Here is a 26,376-nt window from a genome sequence, read left to right as displayed (position 1 = left end):
AGCAGTCTGACTGGTCCAAGAACAATAGGACCCAGAATGCAGCAGTCTGATTGGTCCACAGGAGCCACCCAATCCAGCTCCAGGTGGAAGTGAATCCACAACCTGATTGGCCTACAGGAGAATCCCGGAATTAGCCAATCACGTGGGGCCCATTGTGTAAATAATGTATATAAAGCAGACATTCTGGGGGAACTTCCATTCCTCCTCACCACTATGAGCTGAATAAAGAGCATGAAATCCACTCTCGACTCTTGAGTATATTTCATCCCTGATGTAGCATATGCTGTGTGAGGTTTGATTCTTCCTGTCACATCAAACTCTTAAAAGAAAAACTGCTCCCTTTCCCTTATGGGGTATTCTGGAGTCCTTAAGTGGCTTCCCTATCGGTAGGAGAAAACAGAGGCCAAGCAGAGTATATTGAGAAGCCAAGCGACTAGTAAGCCTGATCTTTATTAAAGGAAATGTTGCAACACGGTCCCCGCTCACTACACACAGGAGGGAGGAAAACGCTGAACAATGGTGTGCAAGCCCTTACATAGACTTTTGAAATTGCCCATCCTGTAGCCCAAGACCACCCCTCAAACCACCATACATACATCACAGAAGGAGGTGGTCTACAGCAGAAATCCTGTCTGCCAGGATAGCTGATAATGGTCACCGATTGCATTACCTGGGCAGTCTGGCCATTCTTTTGTGATGGATAATACTTTAGTTCCTGAATCCACGTCACAGGCTCACCCTATTCATACACAAATATGCCCTTAAGACAGGATTTGCAAGTAAAAAGGCAATGGGAAGGCTTTCCCCATTTGCCTCCTTTACTGCAAAGGAATATTTGAGGCCATTGGGATAGTTAAAATGGCTTCAGGATTGCTCTCCCATACTATTTTAGACACATGATTCATATATTTAGATATGTGTGCATTTATGAATATTCTGTATTTGAGACCTTAAAATTCTTATAACAATACCTTTGGCTCCCAGCAGTGCAGACATTCTTAAGAGTTCATCATATAAGATTCTACGCTTCTTGTACTTGCTAGGCACTTCCACTGTTCTAATTTGTCCTTAGGGTATACATGACTATCTCTTTGTTCACTGTGAAAGGGGGCAGGGCTTTACACAAAATAGGGGATTTCCCCCATGGTTTGTAGCAACTGCAGCTTGTCTTCTCCTTCCTTGTCCCCTGGCAGAAAAAGGGGGAAGCAGGCGCGGTAACAGCCAGAGGTTGCTTGCAGGCGTGCGATTTCCAGTATGCACAACACATACAGCTCTCCAGTATTCAACAGCTTTTCCATTAATTTTGGTGGATACTGATGACACTTGCAAATAAAATGTAAAATACCGTATTTTTCACTCTATAGGATGCACTTTTCCCCCTCCAAAAATGAAGGAGAAATGTGTGTGTGTCCTATGGAGTGAATGCAGGCTCCCTGGCTTCAGCGACAGCAACGCGAAGCCTCCGAAGCCTGCGCTCTGGAGGCTTCGCGTTGCTTTCGCTGAAGCCAGGAGAGTCTGGTCTTTGAGGCTGGCGGTGGGGGAAAGCAGCGCTTCCCCCCACCACCAGCCCCATAAGCTCGGTGGAAAAGCCCGCAGGAGCCGTGCGCTCTTTAAAGGGTGCGCAGCTCCTGTGGGCTTTTGCGGGAGATGGGGGAATTACCCCACCTCCTGAAAAAGCCCGCAGGAGCCGCGCAGCCTTTAAAGACCGTGCCGCTCTTGGGGGCTTTTCCCAAGGAGGGAGAAGGGACTGACAGGAGAAGGGACTGACTGGCCGAGTCAGTCCCTTCTTCCTCCTGTGGGCTTTCCCCCACCTCCTGTGGGAATTCCCCCACCTCCCGCAATAGCAGGGAGGTCTGGGAGAAGTGCACAGGCTGTGTGCAGCCTGTCTGCTGCTCCCAGAGCTGGGCGGGGAATCAATTTTTTTCCCTTGATTTCCCCCTCTGAAAACTAGGTGCGCCCTATAGTGCGAAAAATACGGTACATCTTTCAATAAGTGGGCAGCTTATTAGGTCCAAAGGGTTGTACTTTCAGATCTGTCTCTCTACACTGCAGTTGGTGGGAAAGTCTTAATTCTGAAACTCCCAGGTGTTCCATTTGGAGAGCACATGGAGCTGTGGCTCAAATAGATGGTTTTCTGCGTGCAATTCTACTTCTTTTTTGTACACTCACAGGATAGCATCCAACTGATGCTGAAAATATCTAATTTTACACGTTTGTGTTTGGTGATTGTGCCCTTACAAAATATGCTTAAACTTTTAATTTTAATAAATTACTGTTCTATGCAATGTAGCTTGCGTAATGGCAACTGATTTTATTATTAAATTGTGCTTCAGATATTAGCTGTTTTACTTTGCTGTGCCTATATAATTAGATTGCATGTCTGTTTGTAACAGTAGTAATTTGTACATTTTGGTTTATATCTGTTTATGGAAAGAGAAAGAATGGAAAAACAATTTATACAATACTAAGAATGGACACACAATCTCATACTCATCTACCTGGGAGTGGTACTTATTTCTGGGGGGCTGTCTGTTTGGAAACTGAACTTACTACTGGTCAGCCAATAGATTTGCTGTGAAGCAGCAAGTACAGTTGTATCTTAGATCTCAAACGCCTTGGCTCCTGAACAAATCACGTTCGAAACCCGGAAGTGAGCTTTCCAGTTTTCAAACGCTTTTTGGAAGCTGAATGTCCGATTCGGCTTCTGTGGCTTCTGATTGGCTGCAGGAGCTTCCTGCAGCCAATCAGAAGCTGCACTTTGGTTTCCAAACATTTTAGAAGTCGAATGGACTTCCGTAACGGATTCCATCCGACTTCCAAGGTACGACTGTATATGGTTCTTCAGAATAATAAGTTATAAAATCTGTTTGCTGAGGGGATGCTACAAGTATAACTATCACAAACTACTAAGTCTTTTATGTAAATGGCTCAGTACCTCTTTGCGTACATATGGCCTGCATAGGGAATATATTTCGATTTTTCATGCATAGTTTACTAACAATACCCTGAGGCTTCATGGCCAATAAACCATTGATTTGTCTCTATTTCAGGGTTACCCGGGGGAAGACAGCGCAGTGCTGGGACCACCTGGGCCCATAGGTGAACCAGTAGGTCTTTCTTTATACAGAAAACTATATACGTGATTCAGAATTGAAAGTGTTCCCCAAAATTATACAGTTGCCTCCAGAGACTACACTCATGTTGTGCAAAGATGTGTGGAATTGGTGTAGTTGCTTTGAAATACGTTATGTTTAGATTTGTACAGGTTCCAGCTTTTTCATTGCTACCAGCAATTGCATGTGTGGTTTTTTGGAAAGCAGCAAACATAAGGGGTATCAAGGGGCTAAACTAGAAGTGGCACTAAATGTGTAATTAGAAACTGTGTCAGGGTTTGTAAGACATTTAGTAATAGGGGTGTGAGGGCAGGGGTAGGGGTAGAGATAGCAGGACACAGGGAGATGAGGTTTAATGTTTTCCTCCCCAGTCATAGTTCTGATAAAAATCAGACCTATTTTCAAAGTAAAACAAACAAACAAACAAACCCAAAACTCTGTCGTAGTTTTTAACACTTTTACTATCTCATCTAGTTTGACCCAAAGGTCAAATGTAAGGTTAAATGTAACATTTTAGAGCGTTCGGACTTCTGTATAAATGCTAATTCCGACAAAGATTTTTAGTGTCAGTAGCACCAGTAATTTAAACATTGTTACTATAGAAATCAGGCAGGTACCTACAATTCTATTTCATCACTTGCTCAAAACGATTTTGTTTTGCCTTTGTTTTTAGACAATTAATCTGGTCATGATGATAATCTTTTGCATTTTGTTATTTCCTAATTTTGTGGCATTTTGATAATTTATTGTACACAGAATGTTATTTTTTTTAATGAGTTTGCAGTTTTAAAATATTCTTATCAATAACTAAAGTATGATTAGTCCTAATTTCTTGAAATTACATTTTCAGTTTGTTTGTTTTTGGTTTAACATATATGTGATTCAAAACCTCAACTAGCCATAGTAAAAATAATTTTAGACATCATTTATTGTATTGACTATGTTTGCTTTGCTTTCTTTTTCCTTTCTTTTTTTCTCTTCTCTCTCTTCCTGCTCCCCCGGCCTGCTCAAAGTTACTTTTGAATATAAGTTCCCCTTTCTTTTTTTATTCTAAAGCAGCCATATTTCAAAGAAATTTTAAACCATCTGGACTTCTTGTGGTTATTTCTCTAGGGCCCTATTGGTGAACGTGGAGAGAGAGGAGAACCTGGTGATTTTGGTTACAAGGTAGAATTCTGCTTCCATTTGTATTGATATGGGGCGTACTCTGTAGTTTATTCTAAAACAGCAATAGAAAAAATCACTCTTTTGTACATGTGAATGCATGTTAAGTACAACATCACTAACATTATACTAACTTACCGGGGAGTAAATTCCGTTAAACTCAATGAATCTTCGTTCTGTCTAGACAGGGATGTAGCTAGGGGGTGGCGAGGTGGGCCCTCGCCAGGGGCGCAGGCTATTGGGGGGCGCAAAATCGGCTTAAAAATATGTCCATAAATATTTATTATTGCCTCATAAGAAATTGTTTTAAATAGAGGGTGAACTGAGTGGGTGGAGGGGTGGGTTGGAGGAGAGGCGGAAAGAAGAGCTAATTTGTCTGTGGCTAGGGGGTGCAATCTGGATAGTTTTGCCAGGGGTGCAAGATCACCTAGCTATGGCTCTGTGTCTAGATATGAATAGAATTTCAGTGTCAGTGATATTGCAAAAGACAGGGCTAGAGTTGACTACTGCCAAAGAAATTATGGACAGGATCTGATACTAGAAGCTAATCAGAATTCAGGTTCAACTGTATCAGGGTCACCACTGGAAAACTGGGTAAAGATTTGGGAACTGGCTGGATGAATAGGGTTAAAACTTGTTGGGACATCTGTGTCATTTCTAACTGCCTTGCCCTGATCCTGAACCGCTTTGTTTGCTCCTGACCCTATACTGCTACTTGTCTGAATAGAGATCCCTTTCTTACAGGTTAGAGCCTCTGCCTGTATGCGTTGGGCAGGAGCCAATAGGATGAATAGGATCAAAGCCCAGGCCAAATGCTATCTGACAACAACGCCTCGAGATTGTGGGCGGTAGCATGGCTTTAAGACTTGGATACAGTATAGGGGTAGTGCAGATACAGACCAGAAATAAGGATGCATAAAGGCATGTGAGCATTTTTCCACTAGCAAAAGCCAGATGGATGAACAGGCGGTTGTACAGAAGGCAAGGGCAAGATTTACCAGGTTATGAGCCAATAGGTGGAGCAAAGGATTAACAGATTAATGCAATATGTTGCAATAGATGCTTTAGGACAAAACAGGTTGAATGGGGTGTATCTGGGGTACCTAATGCTATGGGCAACAGCTCACATCATCCCCAGCCAGCATGGCTGGTGGTCAGGGATTATGGGAGTCCACAACACCTGGGGAGATGGACTATATCTTGAAGACCAAGTTCCAATAAGGTGATTAATATACTGAAATATATTGAAACAAACATGTTGGAGTACACCTTGGCTCCTCTCAGGCTTGTCATCTCACCAGAAACTGATAGCATTAGTTGCCTCCCAATAATATATTGTACTTCCTATTTCTAGGGCCACATGGGGCTTCCAGGACTTAGAGGTGCTGTTGGACAACAAGGGCCACCAGTAAGTCTCTTGTGCTTTGATAAATATAATAAAATGAATGGTACTACTATATTTGTTACCAGCTGGGAAATCCCTGTTCCTTTGCCTTGATGTCTTCTAGGCTTTATTCATATTACTTTTTTTTTTGCTTTTTCCAAAGGGTGAGCCAGGTGAACGAGGTGAACCAGGACTAAAAGGAGAGAAAGGATCTCAAGTAGGTAGAAAAGAGCAAGACACATTTTTTGTGATATTTGAAATTAGAACTCTGCAACACTAGACAGACCAGCAGTTTCATTTATAAGCTTGCTTGTTTTGTTAGCTTGTTTCTGTCTCCAGAACCCATTAACTCTAAAAGGAATATAATATATTGCTGAAGCTGCTCTGAAAGTGGGATATGTATTCATAAGGTGGATGTCATTTGCTGGAAAGTCCTTCTCCTTAACCCCATCTGTCTAATTTTACATAAAAAGGGCATTTTGAAAGAGGTACCTGTGAGTTTTCAGAGGCAACTCTTCGGCCACTGTTGGTGAAAAAGCCTTGGGCAAGATGATGCAACAAGGCAGTTCTTATTAACCCCATTAGCTTTGCATATCTCATTATGTCTGGGATGAGGAACCTGTGGTCATCAAGACTCCAGCTTTTCCCATTAGATGGTACCTGCCGCACTTTTCAGCAGACAGTGGCAACCTGCAGAGGTCTAGGGTTGGGTGCTGGAACAAGAACTCCAGGTGTTGATCTCAAGTGCAGCGAGCTTAATTTTCATTGTGCTGTGATATCTTGAGAGGCAGTTCCTAGAACGAAGCTGTTCGAAAATAAGCAAAGCAGATGAAGATCTTCACTGCTGACATCAATGATACATTGGGCAGCAGCATTTATGGACAGTTGCCTTTCTGGCTTCGTCTCTGTGGATATGTTTAACCATTATATTTTTGGTTGTGAAAATATGCTTCTTCCTTTGGGAGGGGGGAATCCTTTTTTTGTGTGACTTTAATCCTTGAATCCTTTTATTTTGTGACTTTAAAAGTAAACACAGGAAGCCAGATCTGGATGAGCATTTGGGCTGATAAAGGCCACCATCAAAAGAACCACACAACAAACTCTGCATACCTTGCAGAACTTTTGCCTTGTCTAGTTTTTAGCAGCAGTTCCCCCTTCCTCTGCCCTCCAGCACATTTGGAAATAAGGTTAATTTCAAGAGCAGTGATGTGGCATTTGGGGGCTGCTACTCTTGGGCACGGGGAGTTTGCTATCCCACTTAGCATGCCCGAGATCCATAGGAGCTCTCTGGATTCTGGCCATGGTACAAATCCATTTGAACTCATTTGTAAAGAAGGTCCAGCACATACATGTTTGGCGTAATGTGTATTGGGCAAGTTCCAGAGCACCAAGTATAAATGTTCCACTTCTGAATAATACTTTGAATTGAGGCTGCAGTGAAAGCTGCCAAAGAAATGCTCTGCTCTTCCACAGAGTGACTTTTAATATGTTTTTAAAGGATTACATAAGGAACGGCTTTTAATATCCCCATTGCACCTTCATACTTCCACTTTCCACCAAGTCTTGCTGCAATAAAGTTGTTTTCTGAAGGGTATGTGATAATCTGTGACTCAAAGCAAAACCACATTTTATTAACTTGCATATCTCAGTAGTTCTGTAAAGCCTACACTGTGATCACAAGCCACTTTGGCAGGGTGTAATATAGAACCCCAAATCCACAGCCTCTTTGGGCTTCTTTCAAACTTTCTATGATGTCCCTTAGGCTGAAATTTTATATCAGAGTTTTATTCCTAAAAATAGTTTTAACAACCAAAAGCCTAGTGAAAAATGCACATCTTAAGACTGCAGTTAAACCTGTGTCCATAACTTGAACCATACTGTGCTGCTAAGTTCTGCAAAATGCATCACGTAGAACAGGAATCCAAACCAGAAATGAACCACTTTTCTTTCACATGGACTCCAAATTGGCAACAAATGTAAAATTGTGTAGGAGGGTTCATATCCAGTGTTCATAAGAGCCAACTTGATCTGGTTAATAGCCCATCTAGTCCAGCGTCCTGTTCTCACAGTGGCCTATGGGAAACCTGCAAGCAAGACCAGAGTACAAAGAGCACACTCCAGTAACTGGTATTCAGAAACATTAGTTCCTCCAACTATGGCTCATAGCCATGGATAGACTTCTCCTCCATGAATTTGTCTAATCCTTTTTTTAAAGGCGTCTAGGTTGGTTGACATCCCTGCCTCCTGTGTGAGCAAGTTCCATAGTTTATAAACTATTGGTTCAGCAAACCTTGCAAATTCCTCTCTCCCCTCATCAGTGCAGCCATGAAGAAGAGATAGGAGCATTTGCTTCTTTAAAAAAAAAAAATAACTGCAGATTTGCCTTTAACCTAAAGTTAACCATCACAGTGTTTTATTGAAACAAATCATTTTCTTAAACCCTGGTTTTAAAGTTGGCTTGTTCCATCAAGGCCTAGTTAATATTAACCACAGTTTGTTGGGTTCAGATGACCCTGCAAACTGGGGCCGGTCAAAAATGGAAGCAGAAGCTTGCAAACTCACAGCCATGAGGCTCACCTAGGTTTGTCCTTAGAATGCACTGGGGTTTAGCATTACCTCCAAAGCAGGGAGGGACATGTGTATAATCCTGTCCCCCCCCCTAAACATACACACAGATTTAGAAATGAGATTGTGTGACCCAGCCCAGCTTGCTTTATTTTCTGTTTATGAATATTGCATTTTTAACGTCAGGCGGGCAGCAGCAGCGATTCAAAAGACAATGATGCATAATAATGTAGCTTACATTTATAACAAAGAAGCTGCTGTAGAAATTAATGATCATTAAATGACATTGTCCTGGTTCAGACTGAATGAACCATGGTTTCAGCCCTGGTTAGTAAGCAGATATTAAACCAGTTTTCCTGGCTTGGATGACACAGAACTCTTATTTTACGCGGTCTTAAGCACTGAAGCAGTATGTATTCTGGCAGGGGCACAATCTGTTCTTGGGCTAATATAGAGCAGTTAAAAGCTGAAAGTACTCCTGTGATGTTTTATTTATTAATAGGAAATACCACAAATCCTATAAATAGGGGACATTTTTAAAAAAACAAAAACAAAATCCATTCTAACTGACCTGTGAGCAACGAGGATGCAATTCTGCCTGGCCCATTCATGCTCTTTCATAAATGACATGTTGCTGAAACAGAATAATCTCGGGGAAATGATAATGTGCTTTTCTGAATGACTGCGGTGCTTTGACAGATTTTGTACTCAAGTAGAAAGAATATCCAGCCGGTTTATGATCTTAGATTCCCCTGAAACTGAAGTGATTCTTGTGTTCTTTGACCCCCAGTGCTAGATAATAAATATCCTCCTAGCTTCTATTCTGCTTTTATGTTTCATTGGCTTTGTCAGTGAACACATGTTTTGAAATTTCTAGGGTCCCGCTGGGAAAAAAGGAATGAGCGGTCAAGCTGGGAAACCTGGGATGTCTGTAAGTAAGCAAAATGTTTTATTAATAGCACACTAGATTTCAGGTATCAGGTACCCACCGCAAATGCAAGTATCCCTGTACTGGGAAGTTTTAAATGTTTGACATTTTATTATGTTTTTATATGTGCTGGAAGTCGCCCAGAGTGGCTGGGGAAACTCAGTCAGATGGGTGAGGTGAAGAAGAAGAAGAAGAAGAAGAAGAAGAAGAAGAAGAAGAAGAAGAAGAAGAAGAGGAAGGCGGCAGTGACATGTAGTGATGAAAAACAACTAATCAGATGGAATTATATTCACTAACATGCAAAGTAGAAAAACTGGTTTAAATTGTACCATGTGTATATTTCACCTTTCTATCTCAGTTCTATGCATGTTTACTTGGACTGTGCTTAATGAGGATTTCTGCCTAGTTAGTGTGTTTGGGATTGCAGTCTAATAGAGCATTATAAAGCCACACTTCATAAAGTCTCTATTGTAGTCCTAGACAAGCCTACAAAGGCTTTTTCCCTGCCCCTGCAATTTTTCCTGCAAAAGCCCACTCTTTATCAATGAATCGGAACAAATGGCAGTTAGGGTTTTCCACAAATTGCTGTTTGCTCTGATTCAGTGGTAAAGTGCAGGGAAAACACTAGGGCCTAATTTTTTTTAGCATGCTTGGACACAGTGCTTTAAAGCATGAACCTGTTCTTAGATACAAAAGGAAGCCCTACGATTTCAATGGTAATTTGTAATGAAACCCACAAGTGGGGCAGGGGGGGATCTCCCTGGCATATTTTCAAGTATTTCCCCCCCCCCCCCCCCCCCGGAAAGTCCTCTAATATAGATATTTCCTCTTTTCTGATTTTTTCCATACTGTAGTTGCATAGTTGTGTACAACATGTTTGTTCTTCTGCTACAGAAGCTGAATGGCCTGGACGGAAAGAGTGGTTGTAGTTTATGTTGCTAGGTGTTGTACTTTAGCTGTCCTACTGATTAAAAAAAAAAGGCATTAGCCAGTATTATTTCCCTAAAACAAAAGAAGGAAAATCCAGAATATAAAGTGTCTCCATTCAGAGAGAAAGAATATCTAAAAACAAATTAACAGTTGTCTGCTCTCAGACTTAAGTAACTTTCTCAAGGTATATAACTGTACTTTTTTTAATTGTGTAAAATCATGTTTAGCATAGCTTAGTTGCAAATAGTGTGTTCTTCAGGGTTGTCCTAATACATCTCAAATTTATTTCAGGGTATACCTGGTCCTTTGGGTCAGAAGGGCGTACAAGGCTATCCTGGACCAGAGGGCATTCTTGGGAATCCTGGAAAGGCTGGCTTACCTGGACAACAGGGCCTTCCTGTGAGTAGTACTTGCATGGTTGTTTTCCACATGAAAAAGTCTTTAAATATTCTCAGTGCATCATAAATACCTGTAAGCAAGAACCATATGGAAGAAGGGAATTCCATAATTTCCTCTTGCCCTATTGCCACCTCTCCCTGAGGGCCAGCAGCACTTGTTTGAGAAGTAGCTACATCATTTGTTTGCCAGTATGGTTCTTGTTCCATGCCATTGTAGTGTAGGGCCAACTATGTCTCCACCTCCGTTGTTCTGCCCAGACACTGAGGTCCAGCGCCGAGGGCCTTCTGGCGGTTCCCTCGCTGCGAGAAGCCAAGTTACAGGGAACTAGGCAGAGGGCCTTCTCAGTAGTGGCGCCTTCCCTGTGGAATGCCCTCCCACCAGATGTCAAAGAGAAAAACAACTACCAGACTTTTAGAAGACATCTGAAGGCAGCCTTGTTAATAATAATAATAGTAATTTATTTATACCCTGCCCATTTGGCTGAGTTTCCCCAGCCACTCTGGGCGACTTCCAATCGAGTGTTAAAAACAATACATCATTAAATATTAAAAACTTCCCTAAACAGGGTTGCCTTCAGATGTCTTTTAAAGATGAGATAGCTACTTATTTCCTTCACATCTGAAGGGAGGGCGTTCCACAGGGCGGGTGCCACTACTGAGAAGGCCCTCTGTCTGGTTCCCTGTAACCTCACTTCTCGCAGTGAGGGAACCATCAGAAGGCCCTCGGAGCTGGACCTCAGTGTCTGGGCTGAACGATGGGGGTGGAGACGTTCCTTCAGGTATACAGGGAAGCTTTTAATGTTTAATAGGTTATTGTATTTCAATATTCTGTTGGAAGCTGCCCAGAGTGGCTGGGGAAACCCAGCCAGATGGGCGGGGTATAAATAATAATTTATTATTATATTATATTATTATGCAGAAGCATCTGACATCCTGCAATGGGAACATATTGATCAGATTCGGCCACCTTTCTGCACAACCTTAGTGGCTTTTTTTCTGCAATAGCAAATCAGTTCCAGGAGCCCCAGTCTGTTTTAGGTGCAAAACACACAGAGCATCTGTAGCTTCACAACACCTGGATAGCTCAGCTGGTTAGAGCATGGTGCTGATAATGTCAGGGTTGCAGGTTTAATCCCCGTATGGGACAGCTGCATATTCCTGCATATTTGCAACCCACTTTTCATCAGCAGAGATACCAGGGCGGGATACAACTGCTGAAACACCACTTTCTATGTATGCAGGACCCCTGGCCAGTTTTACACCCGATCACCCTAGTCTGCTTTGATTTAGGGCCTTATTTCTCTAAGTCATTGGGGGTTGTGAACTTAGTGCTTATTTATGAAATGCTAAAAGTTAATTTCTAAGTAACAATGTTTTTAAATAGACAGCATGTCCTCATTTTTAAATAGTATTGTTAAAGCACCATCATTTAATCCCGTTTCCGAGCACAATTCAAAGTGTTGGTACTGAAGGAGCATCTCCACCCCCATTGTTTAGCCCAGGCACTGAGGCCCAGCTCCGGGGGCCTTCTGGTGGTATCCTCCCTGCGAGAAGTGAGGTTACAGGGAACCGGGCAGAGGGCCTTCTTGGTAGTGGCGCCCAACCTGTGGAATGCCCTCCCATTAGGTGTAAAAGAAATAAACAACTATCTGACTTTTAGAAGACACCTGAAGGCACCCCTGTTTAGGAAAGTTTTTAATGTTTGATGTTTTATTATGTTTTTAATATTCTGTTGGGAGCTGCCCAGAGTGGCTGGAGAAACCCAGCCAGATGGGCAGGGTATAATAATAATAATAATAATAATAATTAATTAATAATAATACCATAATTATTTAGATAACAATTTATAGGATGCCATCATTGTACTGATGTTGTGTAAGAGTGTGCATGCAGATAAATGTACGAAGGTGTGTGTATCAAGTATGGCTACTTTGAAGAAACAAAAGCATGTGTTTGGCATATTGCTCAAAAAATATGGAACCAGTGGTTGATGTGACTATGTATAACTTGCTTGTCAAGGGTAACAGAGGAAGCGTGGGACTAGCTGGACTGGCAGGATATCCTGGAACTCAGGGACCAAAGGGGTTACCAGGTATGCCAGGAAACACTGGACCACCAGGACTAAAGGTACTTCGAATGGGGAGCTTCTCAAGCCGGCTGGCACTGTGTTTGAAATCTTTCTGCCCACTCATTCGGAAGTAATATCAAAGGCAAAACTGCAGCTTCTACCAAAGCTTATGCACCTGGTATTGTGGAAGTATGCTCCTTCCCTCTCTGAAAATGCATGTATGTAAGTTGCCTTAAAACAAAAGGGTTTTTCTTATAGGGCTTCCCATTTATTTATTTTTAGGCTCTTTACAAACTTTCGCAGTTCACACTAGCATTTTATAGGATCACAAGGGCGACCTGTGAAATCTGAAAGCCCTAATTAGTCTAGGAGACATTTCTTCTGCTCCAGTGCAAACTGAGCTATCTCTCTGAATTTACTTCAGGAGCAAGACAAGGCTTTTTGAAAGGGTAAAAAAAAAGGGGGGGAGCATTTAATTTCCCAGCAGTTTGGAAAGAAAGATAGGCACAGCCTGCTCTCTGTACCAAAGGGAAGGCCAATTAGTTTGTACTAATTGCCTTGAAAGAGACTGCTTTCTGTTTTTATGATAAGTGAATCAAACTTAGAGCGAACTACTGGGAGAGGGGAGGGGGTAATTATAACTGTCATTATAATTGCATTTGTTAATACTGTGGAGGAATGTGGGGTTGTCAGTTTATTGGTTGCTAATATTGCCAGCTGGGAGCACGTTAAAACAGCAGAGTAACCCTAACTCCCTGCTTAGGGGATCCATGGAACTTTGGATTCTTTGGACTGAATGGCACCACTGCTCCCCATCCTGAAATGCCCCATATCAGGGTTCTTTGCTGGCTTCCATCAGTGGCAGAAGACCCAACTGTGTTTGTTTCCCATCTGGCTGGGCATAACAAGGGTTTCTGCAGCAGTAAAGCCCACCCAGTTCCCCAGGCCAGAGGCATGTCGATTCCACCACATCCCAACCCCCTCTAGCAGTAAAGATCAAGCTGGGGTTGGTGGAAAAGACTCTCCTCCCTGGAAGTGGTTGTGGGCGGGAGCCCGAGCTCCACCTCCTGGCCGGGGGCCGTAGCCCCCGCCCCTCCTCACCTGGCTGGTGCCCACGCCCACCGGAGGCAGCCAACCAGGTGTCTCCGGGGGGCGTGTTTAGCAGCTTAATGCTGCGGGGCCAGCTCCGCCTCCTCCTCAGTCGTCGTCGTCCCGCAGCGAGTCACCCACCCTCCACTCCCATTTAGCTCAGGGTCTAGGTTTTTGGCCTTGCTATGGACCTTAGGTTGGTCGCCCCGGTTGTCTGGGGGGCCTGGTAGGAATTATTCCATTTGGCATTAGGCTTTTTGGTTTTTTCGCCTACCTCGTAGCAATCGTCACAACTTTTGTGGTATTGGTGGGTAGGTTAGGCATTGGATTCATGTGTGTCAAGGGCTAGGTGTGGCCATCGCCTATGCTATCTACCGTGTGTTATTCCGTTAAAGGAATCTGGCGGTCGTGTATTCCGTCCGATGCCTGCTTGGCGGGAGGCCATGGCACGACCCTCGGTGACATCAGGGGGTGAGCCTATAGTTGTATTAGCATCAACAGGCTCCACCTACTGTTGAATAAACCCACCTCCTATAGTCATCCAATGCCTAAGCCAATACCTTTTCACTGCTGTAATCTATAAAGTTGTGGCCTTTTCTTGCCCATTAACCTTATATCGCGTGTCCTTGTGTGTTTATTTCACATATTGGGGGTCGGGCCCTCGATCCACAAGGAATATTCCTACTGAGTTTACATGCCTGGTGGACTGGGTATTAGGGTGTTATTCCTCCAGGTTTGAAAGAAGGAGTTTTTATTTTATTTCAGCAGCGTTGGCTTTGCTTCTATGAACACACAATGCAAGAAGTCTCACCATTCAGTCCAAATTAGCTGATAATTTTTTGCTTTTTTTCAAAATTCACCAACAGAAAACGAGGGGCCAAAAGTAATGACATCACACAAGCAACAACAGTTGCCCGCCACCATTGCCAAGATCAGGCTGATAAGCTGATAACGTATTCAAATCCTAAGCACAGTTTTGAAATAATCCTTTAATCGCTGAACCTCAGAATCAGGGTGAATTCCTGTCAGGAGTAAGCATGGACCAATGGTACCAAATAGTATGGGAAACAGCCTTACTAGAAAAATTAACCAATAAACTGAAACTGACACAGGGACAAATAGAAGAAGATGCCTTCACCCCGGTATGGCTCCCCTTTATCACATACACAGCCTAACAAGACAATGACAAAAATCCACCAACAGCATACAAATCAATATGGCTAACCTGATCCAAAACACCCACCCACCCCACTCACACATGAAAACAAAGATCACCACAGCCAACCACAAATGAACAGCCACACCCTAGGCCAACCCCAACCTCTCTCACCACCAAAGGAACACAAGTGAACAGCAGAGAACCTGCACAAGCGACGCTAACACAAAACCTCACATATATTAAGTAAAATAGAAACATCACCACCCGACCCCGACCCCACTCACCTCTCCCGCCCTGCACCTCTTTCCTCCTATTCTTCCTAATGTCTAAACAAATGAAACTGATTGGTTTTTTTAAAAAAGTGTTACGTGGAAAAAAATATGAGAGAGAGAAATTGCACATACCTTTGTAAATCAAGAAAATCTTTACTAGAAATACATTTTTTAAAAAAAAGGATCGGGGTGAATTCTGCATTAGCAATCATTATCTATGGTTTCTTCATGAAGAAATTCCAAGGCACTGTATGCTTCTCCTGTATAAGAATAATAATGAGTGTGTACTTTCCCTCTTGTTGCAGGGCGAACAAGGGCTTCGGGGTCACCCAGGAAAGCAAGGTAAAAGAGGTCATCCTGGGACCCAAGGCGATCAAGGCCCCCCGGGAGATCCTGGCCTCAAGGGTCATGCTGTATGTACCGCCTGTTGTATGTAAAACAGTTTTTAGTACCATTCAGGTGCAATTTCATATCTTAATCTTCCTCTCTGCTAATATTCCAGGGACAATCTGGAGATCATGGTTTGATGGGATTTCAGGGATTCCCAGGTCCCAAGGTATGTGCTCACTTTGAGCCCAGTCCAAAAGCTAAACATCTTTACATCCCATTTAATGGGAAATAGTTAAGCATGTCCTTGACTCTCCCATTGGAGCAAATGGAACTAACACGTTCTTAAACTTTGTGTGGCTGGATCATGTCCTTTTTAAAAGCTGAACTGTAAGCCATCTGTCGTGCATGAAAGATCTTCAGCGAGCACTTCTTAATTGCCCTGAGATTGGAGAGCAAAAGAAATAATATTTCACTTTATGAAACAGCTACAGTAATTTGACTAGAAGTGCATTGTCTGTTGAGGCTTTTTCACTGTATCAGAGATCTAAAGAAGAAGATTGCAGTACATAACATTTCATATTTTATATTAGTTTCACTTTCATTTACTTTAGCTTTTTCTTTTTTTAGACAAATGCTTTTTTTTAAAGTGTATCAGATGTACTATGACTAAGCTTTTCCTTTTCATTTTTTAGGGTCCCGAAGGTGACCTTGGTTTAATTGGAATTTTGGGACCTAAAGGCCCGGTAGGACAAATAGTAAGTGATTCTGTCTATTAATAAAATTACTGTTCACTGTACAATCTAACTGACATCTCTGCAGTTCCCATGGGTTTATAGTGAAAACTCAGACCACTTTCCTCCTATGCCAGCAGATAAGTAGGAACAACTGAATTTGAGGACAGGTGACCCAGAGCAGAATTTGTGAGAGTTGTACTTACACCTTGGTTGACCCTGGTTGAGGCAAGGTCAGGTGACCTGCTTCTGACAGAAAATTTGGGGGTTACCAAGGGAGGGCAGCACATTGCCAGTTATATACTTTAATTCTAATCACCATGGAGGCAAAATTTGCTTTTCTGCAAGATTCAATGAATTAATCAGCACCATTGAAGCATTAACCATAGATAATCCTGTTCCCCCACACAATCCCCAGCAATTAACTAGCCATAACATTTCAAAACTTGCCGAATAGATCACTGTGCAATCTGCACAAGCATACCAGTTAAGGATCACTTTCTCTTATTACTTACTACAAGTAATGGTATTGTTTGTCTTTTAAGCTGAAAATTACGTCACATATAGATAGGGCTCTTAGATAAACAGCAGAGGTCAAGTTCCTTTCAGTATTCAGGTGTTCATAAATGCATGTTCAGAAATACATTAGATTTGGTGTGCAAATGAAAGGGATGCAAACTTGTCTATTTGCCCTTCTTATATCCAGAAACAGAACTGGCCTTCTCTGAACATGAATTTCATCTCATATCATTTCACTATTGTTTAATTTTCACCGGGCACAGAATTGTATGTTCTTTAAATAGTCAAATGTCACACAGCACAGTACTGTCGTTAATTTATTGCTCCGAAAAAAATTTTGCATTTTGTTTTTAGGGAAACATTGGCCCTGTTGGTAATGAAGGCATCATAGGTCCAGCAGGCAAACCTGTAAGTGCTTGGTCTTTCCCAGCATTGCTTTTCATAGTATGAAGGTTTCCACACTTTGAACAAGAGAACTCTTTTGCATTGTAACATGCATGCAAGATAAAAGTTGTTTTGTAGACAAGAACACGAGAGCACTGATTTCCCTTAATAATCCAAATTTTGCCAACCTGATGTCCTCTGGACATCCATCAGCCCCAGCCTAAATGGGCAATAGCAAGGGATGATGGGAGTTGTAGTCCAAAACATCTGGAGGGCGCACCAGGTTGGCAAGGGCTGCTATAATCCGTAAGTATTGCTGCTCGGTTAGTTCAGGTGGTATTGAGCCATTCCAATATATCTGCACAAATGTTATGCATAAATGAAGTAAAGTTAGATATCCTCCTGTTCTGTAGAAATGAATGGTTTGTTCACAGTGTAAAACACATTGAAATAAATGGTTTCTGGAGTGACTATAATTCACTGTATTTGGGGTTTTTTAAGATGACATGTATTTCTTTTAATTTCAGGGACCCAGGGGTGAAAAGGGGTCCAGAGGCGAAATGGTACGTGAAAATAAAGTTTGTAATGTTAAAAATAGGGTAGGATGCACAATATATGGGACACAGCATGTTTGGGGTGATTTCTGCTCCACCCACATCCTGCAAAAGTACCAAGTTGAGGGGAGGGATCATAACTTCCTTACTAATTCCTTGTTTTCAAGAAGTTGTGGGCTGTGTTTATTTGCATCTTTCCAGCTGCTCAGGTGAAAGAAATCTATGCACTTACAGTGAGTCAGTTCTCTAGCCTGTCTGGTTCAGTATTCTCCAAACTGATCAGCTACAGCTTTCTAGGGTTTTAGGCAGGGCTCTTACCTGGATGCCAGGAATTGAACCTGGGGGGTTTGCATGCAAAGGATATACCGGTACTCTACCACTCACCTACAGTGCTTCCTGCAACATCATGATTACATAGCTTCTGGGGACAGAAGTGCAAGTGGTAGATAGATGTGCCTCTGTGTAGCCAAGAATTGTAGAATGTCACCAGAAATATTAGTTATGCTTGCAGCTGCATTGTAGTAATATGGGCTTTTTGTTGAGAGCATCTTTAGGTGACGCTTGCTAATACGTTCACAGAATATGTTAATACGTTCCCTACCTGTATTCATTGTATACATACGATTATGTATCATCTGACTCGTCTACTGCAATTATTAAGTTTGCAGATGACACCACCATAATGGGTTTAATAACAGGTGGAGACAAATCAGCGTATAGAGGGGAGGTCCAAAAAATATCTACATGGTGCCTAGGGAACAACTTGCACCTTAATATCAGCAAGACAAAGGAGATGGTTTGGACTTTCAGAGGAAGAGAGGAGAACTAGCCCCACTGTACATCGGGGAGGGCTGTGTGGAGAGAGTCTCTTCCTTTAAATTCCTAGTAGTTTATCTCAGTGAAGACCTTACTTGGAAAATAAATAAAACCCGGGTGGTTAAGAAAGCCCAACAGAGACTCCATCTCCTCAGAGTATTGCAGAAGAACGATGTCAATCAACATTTGATGATCTCCTTCTATCGGTGAACAATAGAAAGTGTCCTTTCATACTGCGTCACGGTGTGGTACACTGGTTTGACATCATCTGATAGGAAGCGCCTACAGAGGGTGGTGAATACAGCACAATATATTATGGGCTGTTCCTGTGAATCCGCTGGATGAAATAGCGGAAGAACGTTGCCTCAGGAGAGTGAGGAAAATTATCAGGGACGATTCACACCCTGGCCGGCACTTTCTTGATCTCCTGCCCTCAGGCAGAAGATATAGAAGCATGATTAGTCACACCAACAGGGTAAAGTACAGCTTCTATCCGTGGGCTGTTAGGCTGCTGAATGAAAAGATAACAACAGGGCAACTGACTTCTGGGTTTGGTGGGTGTGCGTCAGTAAACGAGAGGAATTAAGACTAAGAGAGCTGAGTGGGGGGTACTTGTGTAATCTCACTATACAAGTTCTACAAGTGACAATAAAAGTATTTCAATAGTAGCTAAGTCCAGCAGCTAGCAGCACTCGGACTAATCATGAACTCTGTTGTCACTGCAGTGACTGGAGTGAAGATCAGGACCAGCCCAACTTTAAAAGCAACCCATGAAATTCAAGATTTGTTCAGGGGTCTTGAGACACTTCTCCCGGATCATAGCATAGATGACTAGAACAGCAAAATGTCTTGGGCCAACCCTGGTAAAGTGACCTTATTGAGATTCGTTTTAGTACTAAGGGATGGAGCAACATAGGCCAGAGAGTACAGACTTTTTCCTTTCTCAGAAATGTCATCTTCAACGCCAAATCCTTGCAGCTCAATCTTACTTGAGAGCAAAGCAATTATCAGAGACCTTTTGGAACCATGGTACACCCCAATGTCTTTCCCATATAAGAACCCGCAGTAGTCTGGTCCTAATAACTTTCGAGTTCATGGCTAACCTTCAAAACAATCACTGGTTTCTGTGATCGTTATTGTTTGCGTTTTCGGCAGCAGACATGTTCCATGCATGGTTACCAGAAGTAAATTCTTCTGTGTTCTTGATATTTTTATGGATGTTCAGTGTCCGAAGATGCTCCTCCTCCTCCTCTTATTTCCCCCCGCTGATAGTCTACTTTGCTGTCACATAAACACATCTTCCTGTTAATGGATCTTTCCAGGGCGTTTCAGTGGAAAATAGGCGTCTCTGTGTCATTTAAGTACTCTTTTTGCCTTTGAAATTGTGCACCGCTGGCAATTAGCAATTTCCTTCCATCACGAATTCATTGCATGAGCCACTTGTCAGAAAAGGGGAATGCGACTGTTGGCAGCACAAAGCAATTAGCTTTGCCTTTACAGCCAGGGTGAAAGTTCTATTTCCATGTATTTTCACAGACATCAAATAATTTTCGTTCAGCTCTGTACTGAGTCTGAACACATTCCTTTGAAGCAAAGAAAACTGTTGGCATCCTTCCTAGATGCCCGATTACTTTTAACATGGAATAGTATTAGGATTTCTGAGCAGAGCAATTAAAAACAATAAATAAGAAATGGGTAGCCTTCTTTTCCTATGAATAAACAAGAAGTCAAAAGTATACTGTGTTTCCTGGAAACAATATTTTTTGCCAGTTCAGTACTGAACAAAAAATATGCAGTGCAGAAACAGCAAGATCATGCTTCTTTGAGTTTCAGGATTATAGTCTTCTGCTCACATTTTTTTGGGGGGGGCGGGGGCGGGGGGGGGGAACCAAGTACATCAATAGTCAGAAAATGGTAACTGATTTTGAAAAGGCTGGATACAAGGAAGAGGGGAACAAACTGTAATGGAGGTCCCAAGAGTTCTATAAGAGGTATAATATATTTCAAACCTATCTCTCTTCTTTTCAGAAAGTCAGGCTGCATACACAATATACATTTAAAACATATCTTTGACTTCCTCCAAAGAATCTTGGGCAATATAGTTAACCCCCTTGCAAAGCTATAGTTCCCAGCACCCCTAACGAGCTACAATTCCCATGATTCTTTAGGGGAAAGCCATGTTCTTTAAATTTATGGCACATACCCAGCGTCACATACCTATCTGTTCTGGACCTGTGGAAGAGCCTGCAAAGCAAAGCTATGGCAAAATTATTCTTCTCTTGAGTTCAATGGCTTTGCAAGGCCAGAGGAAAGGCCCTATTGCTGCCACCTACTGACTTGTAGTGTTGTGGTTTTATCATTTTAATTTTATTAAATATTTTCTGTGATTTTTGTTTTATGGTTTGTATCTATGTCTGGAGAGCACAGAGTCTGCAGCCAACTGTCGTGCTGCATCCTGGGTGGTCCTACCCGATCATAGGGTTGGACAGACCAGAAATGAGGCCGCAGAGTGACACTGAGGCTTCTGAAGCCTTGCAAGGCTTATACAGACAATCATTTTTGGGTTTCTGCGACGTAAACAGGGAGGCAGAGCAGATAAGGGAAACTGGTGTAGCAGAGAAGGCGATAGATAAACAGAAGAAATAAGACTGACAGAAGAGGAGGAGAAAAGGGGGAGACTTGAGGGGAAGGATCAAAGAATTGTAGAATTGGAAAGGACCCCAAGAGTCATCTAGTTTAACCCCCAGCTATCCAAGAATTTCAGCTAAAGTATCTAGGGGTCTTAATATGGACCACAAGTTTAACATTGGAGCGTGGTGCTGATTTCAGGTTTGGGACAGGTATGGAACAGCTGCATATTTCTGCACTGCAGAAGATTGAATTAGATGATTCTTGGGGTCCCTTCCAGCTCTACAATTCTATGGTTTTATCAGCCAACAGTGTGATACAGCAGCAAAAACAAAACAACCAATGCTATTCTAGGCTCCATCAACAGACATATAGTGTCCCAAACAAGGGAAGTCATAGTTACAGATAGGTAGCCGTGTTGGTCTGCCATAGTCAAAACAAAAAAATTCCTTCCAGTAGCACCTTAAAGACCAACTAAGTCAGTTCTTGGTATGAGCTTTCGTGTGCATGCACACTTCTTCAGAAGTCATAGTCCTGCTCAATTCTGAGTTGGTCTGACCACACTTGGAATACTATGTCCAAATCTGGGCACCACAGTCTAAGAAGGATATTGACAAGCTGGAACGTGTGCAGAGGAGGGCGACCAAGATGATCAAGGGTTGGGAAACCAACCTTATGAGGAACGGTTGAAGGAATTGGGAATGTTTAGTTTGGAAATTATGCTTAAAATTCTACAAGGTTATGCTTAAAATTCTACAAGGCAGGCTTAAGCAGTATGTGGACCGAGAACTCCCAGAAGTGCAAGCTGGATTTCGAAGGGGCAGAGGAACCAGAGACCAAATTGCAAATATGTGCTGGATTATGGAGAAAGCTAGAGAGTTCCAGAAAGACATCTACTTCTGCTTCATTGACTATGCAAAAGCCTTTGACTGTGTGTCGACCACAGCAAACTATGGCAAGTTCTTAAAGAAATGGGAGTGCCTGATCACCTCATCTGTCTCTTGAGAAATCTCTATGTGGGACAAGAAGCTACAGTTAAAACTGGATATGGAACAACTGATTGGTTCAAAATTGGGAAAGGAGTATGGCAAGGCTGTATATTGTCTCCCTGCTTATTTAACTTATATGCAGAATTCATCATGCGAAAGGCTGGGCTGGATGAATCCCAAGCTGGAATTAAGATTGCCAGAAGAAATATCAACAACCTCAGATATGCAGATGACACAACCTTGATGGCAGAAATTGAGGAGGAATTAAAGAACCTTTTAATGAGGGCAAAAGAGGAGAGCGCAAAATATGGTCTGAAGCTCAACATCAAAAAAAACGAAGATCATGGCCACTGGTCCCATCACCTCCTGGCAAATAGAAGGGGAAGAAATGGAGGCAGTGAGAGATTTTACTTTCTTGGGCTCCATGATCACTGCAGATGGTGACAGCAATCACAAAATTAAAAGACGCCTGCTCCTTGGGAGAAAGGCGATGGCAAACCTAGACAGCATCTTAGAAAGCAGAGACATCACCTTTCCAACAAAGGTCCGTATAGTTAAAGCCATGGTTTTCCCAGTAGTGATGTATGGAAGTGAGAGCTGGACCATAAAGAAGGCTAATCGCCGAAGAATGGATGCTTTTGAATTCTGGTGCTGGAGGAGATTCTTGAGAGTCCCATGGACTGCAAGAAGATCAACCCTCTCCATTCTTAAGGAAATCAGCCCTGAGTGCTCACTGGAAGGACAGATCATGAAGCTGAGGCTTCAGTTCTTTGGCCACCTCATGAGAAGAGAAGACTCCCTGGAAAAGACCCTGATGCTGGGAAAGATTGAGGGCGCAAGAAGAAGGGGACAACAGAGGACGAGATGGTTGGACAGTGTTCTCAAAGCTACGAACATGAGTTTGACCAAACTGCGGGAGGCAGTGGAAGACAGGAGTGCCTGGCGTGTGCTTGTCCATGGGGTCATGAAGAGTCGGACACGACTAAACGACTAAACAGCAACAGCTTGGAAAACTGGTTGGACAGTGTTCTCAAAGCTACCAACATGAGTTTGACCAAACTGCAGGAGGCAGCAGAAGACAGGAGTGCCTGGCGTGCTCTGGTCCATGGGGTCACGAAGAGTCGGACACGACTAAACGACTAAACAACAACGGCCTGGAAAACAGGAGAGTGAGACGAGATATGACAGCCATCTTCCAATATCTGTCTCCGGGAAGATGGAGCAAGCTGGTTTTCTCCTGCACTGGAGGCTAGGACCCAAACCAATGGATTCAACCCATCCCATGGCACAGCATGTAGACATTATATGGGGAGGTGTTGCTTCTCTATATGGCATGCTTATTTAATTTTCTGAAAAACAAACACAGTGTACATTATACATGACTAATAAATTAATAATACATATTTTAATAAATGATATTTTTTTGACTAATGGGTTGGCTAGTCGAAAAATACGCAGAATTGCTTGCTCGTGACGTGCTTTAAATCCTTTATTAAACCATTTTAAAATGCTAAATGCCCCCACAGTATTCACAGGGGGTAGGACTGGATAAACAGAGAACTTCAGTAATTGAGTCGTATTGGGCTGACACCTTTGACAGAAAGCTTACTCAGTTTTTTAAAAGTACACAGACTCGCTTTTTTTAAAAGTACACAGCAACTCAGGCAAATGGTCTACAGTGCACTAAGAAATCTTTGTGTAGGTCATAGCTAGTAGAGAATAGCCTTTGCCATCCTGGTCCATTTTACAGCTAGTTGAATATATGCATTAAACATGTCAGTCCTCTTGGTAAACTGCCTTTCATTCCAAAGTGGTATATAGAGATTTGTTTTACTTTTTTTTTTAAAAAAAGAAAGACTATATTTCATGCATTTTTATCATCTCTTTTTACTCAGGGACCTCAAGGATCACGAGGCCATCCAGGTCCACCTGTAAGTGAATATACATTATTTTAAAGTTTGCATAACTGCATAATTGTATGAACCACTCTTATATGGTGTCCTCCTCTCTCCTACCTTTAGGGTCCACCAGGGCCACCTGGTCCAAGAGTAAGTTGGATATGTTTTCTATGATGGTTTCAGCATTGAATTGTAAAAGAGTTGGGGCACTATCATCTAGAACTTTTGTAGTCACTATTAAGAAGGGGTGGTGGTATTAGTTTGTTGTTGCTGTAAGATTTATATACCGTCGTTCATTAAAAGATCTCAGGGTGGTTGACAAGATAAAAATACAGATAAAACACAAATAGTTTTTTTTTAAAAAAAAAAACACACACAATAGTTCCCCCCCCCTCCCTCAAACACATTTAAAAGGCTGTAGAATATTATTCACCCAAAGGCCTGGTACTGAAAATGCCAGACGAACTTTCCCTGGGGGAGAGGGGTGCATTTCGTGTTCTCGGTTTTGTATTTTTATGTTGCAAACTGACTTGTGATCTTCGGATGAAGGGCGGTATACAAATTTAATAAATAATAAGGACAGCGAACGGGAGGTGGACAAGAGTAATCATGCCCAGCCGCCATCCTTTGCAATGGAGCATGCCTAGGAGGAGATTCTGGAGGACTCTGCCCACTGAGCAGGGGCAATGCAGTGTAGTTGGTGGTTCAAATCCCCGCAACAGAGTGAGCGCCTGTTGCTCTGCCCCAGCTTCTGCCAACCTAGCAGTTCAAAAGCACATCAGTGTGAGTAGATAAATAGGAATCGCAGCGGTGGGAAGGTAAACGGCGTTTCCGTGCACTCAGGCTTCCATCATGGTGTTCTGTTGCACCAGAAGCGGTTTAGCCATGCTGGCCACATGACCTGGAAAGCTGTCTGTGGACAAACGCTGGCTCCCTCGGCCTGAAAGCAGAGATGAGCACCACAACCCCATAGTCGCCTTTGACTGGACTTAACCATCCAGGGGTCCTTTACCTTTTTTTTACCTTTCTCCTCCTAGGCATGTTTACCGTATTTTTCGCCCTATAGGACGCACTTTTTCCCCTCCGAAAATGAAGGGGAAATGTGTGTGTGTCCTATGGGGCGAATGCAGGCTCCTTGGCTTCAGCGATAGCAACGCGAAGCCTCCGAAGCCTGCGCTCTGGAGGCGTCGCATTGCTTTCGCTGAAGCCAGGAGAGTCTGGTCTTTGAGGCTGGCGGTGGGGGAAAGCAGCGCTTCCCCCCACCGCCAGCCCCACAAGCTTGGGGGGCAGCTGGAAGGCGCACGACGCCTTAGCGCTGCTCCCCAACCCCGCTTTGAGGCTGGCGGTGGGGGAAAGCAGCGCTGCCCCCCACTGCCAGCCCCACAAGCTGGGTTGAAAAGCCCGCAGGAGCTGTGCACTCTTTAAAGGGTGTGCGGCTCCTGTGGGCTTTTGCGGGAGATGGGGGAATTCCCCCACCTCCCTCAAAAGCACGCAGAAGCCGCACGCTCTTTAAAGGCTGCACGGCTTCTGCTGGCTTTTACCTGAGGGGGGACAAGGGACTGACTGGCCATTTCAGTCCCTTCTCCCTCCTGGTCGAAAAGCCCGCAGGAGTCGCGCGCGGCTCCTGTGGGCTTTTGCGTGAGGTGGGGGAATTCCGTCACCTCCAGCAAAAGCAGGGAGAAGGTCTTGGAGTAGCGCACAGGCTGCATGCAGCCTGTCTGCTGCTCCCAGAGCTGCAGGGGGGGGGATCATATTTTTTCCCTTGACTTCCCCCCCTGAAAACTAGGTGCACCCTATGGGCCGGTGCACCCTATAGGGCAAAAAATACGGTACTTTCATGGGGCTACATTTAGGATTGCGGCCTCAAGCTACATCAGGGCTTAGAAAGGTTCGCCTTTCACTTGGTTCATGTTGTGTGTATAAGCAATATACTGAGTCTTTATAAAATATTACACATCATGCTGTTCCTAGGGATTCTTCCTAAAAGGCAATATCTGACTAAGCCATGCTAAGGATAGATCCATTGAAGCCAATGGATTTAAGTGAATCATGGCTGACTTAAGTCCATTGCATTTACTCTGAGTATTGCGGGAGTGTGTCCACCCAAAGTATTTAATGCTTTTAAAAAACCCTTCTCCCTTCTTTGCCACGTTTTGCTCTTTTTAACCAGTATCCACCAGTCCTCAGTCACAACTTCACCACAAGCCTTAATGTGTGATTTATGGCAGTTCCCTGCATTGCAAGGCACAAACTACCTTGAAGCATAGAAATGGCAGATGTAGGAATTGCAAGCAAGCCTGGAAGATTATAGTAAAATTATCACTCTCTCCTCACCCCCCCCCCAAAAAAGCCATCTCTTTTTTATAATATTTTAAAGTAGTTTTCAATTACAGTCAAATAATAGCCTCATTATAACAATACCAGTTTCCAATACAATTATTAATACCAATCATTCAA

At 43.0% G+C, this 26,376-nt stretch overlaps 1 protein-coding gene across 2 annotated transcripts in view; it reads left to right on the top strand.

Moving 5' to 3' along the window:
* Window positions 1-26,376, top strand: part of COL24A1 (collagen type XXIV alpha 1 chain) — a 170,230-nt gene that overhangs the window by 137,325 nt on the left and 6,529 nt on the right. For both annotated transcript variants that reach the window (XM_079981023.1, XM_079981022.1), the window contains 14 exons: window positions 3,051-3,107; window positions 4,227-4,280; window positions 5,632-5,685; window positions 5,825-5,878; window positions 9,104-9,157; window positions 10,376-10,483; window positions 12,502-12,609; window positions 15,376-15,483; window positions 15,573-15,626; window positions 16,093-16,155; window positions 17,005-17,058; window positions 17,562-17,597; window positions 23,917-23,952; window positions 24,043-24,069. In XM_079981023.1, coding sequence (XP_079837149.1) covers window positions 3,051-3,107; window positions 4,227-4,280; window positions 5,632-5,685; window positions 5,825-5,878; window positions 9,104-9,157; window positions 10,376-10,483; window positions 12,502-12,609; window positions 15,376-15,483; window positions 15,573-15,626; window positions 16,093-16,155; window positions 17,005-17,058; window positions 17,562-17,597; window positions 23,917-23,952; window positions 24,043-24,069 — 867 coding nt within the window. The remainder of the gene's footprint in view (window positions 1-3,050; window positions 3,108-4,226; window positions 4,281-5,631; window positions 5,686-5,824; window positions 5,879-9,103; window positions 9,158-10,375; window positions 10,484-12,501; window positions 12,610-15,375; window positions 15,484-15,572; window positions 15,627-16,092; window positions 16,156-17,004; window positions 17,059-17,561; window positions 17,598-23,916; window positions 23,953-24,042; window positions 24,070-26,376) is intronic.

Source organism: Podarcis cretensis (genome assembly GCF_951804945.1).
Source record: "Podarcis cretensis genome assembly, chromosome: 6".
NCBI lineage: Eukaryota > Metazoa > Chordata > Lepidosauria > Squamata > Lacertidae > Podarcis > Podarcis cretensis.
This window is presented reverse-complemented; position numbering and strand designations above follow the sequence as displayed.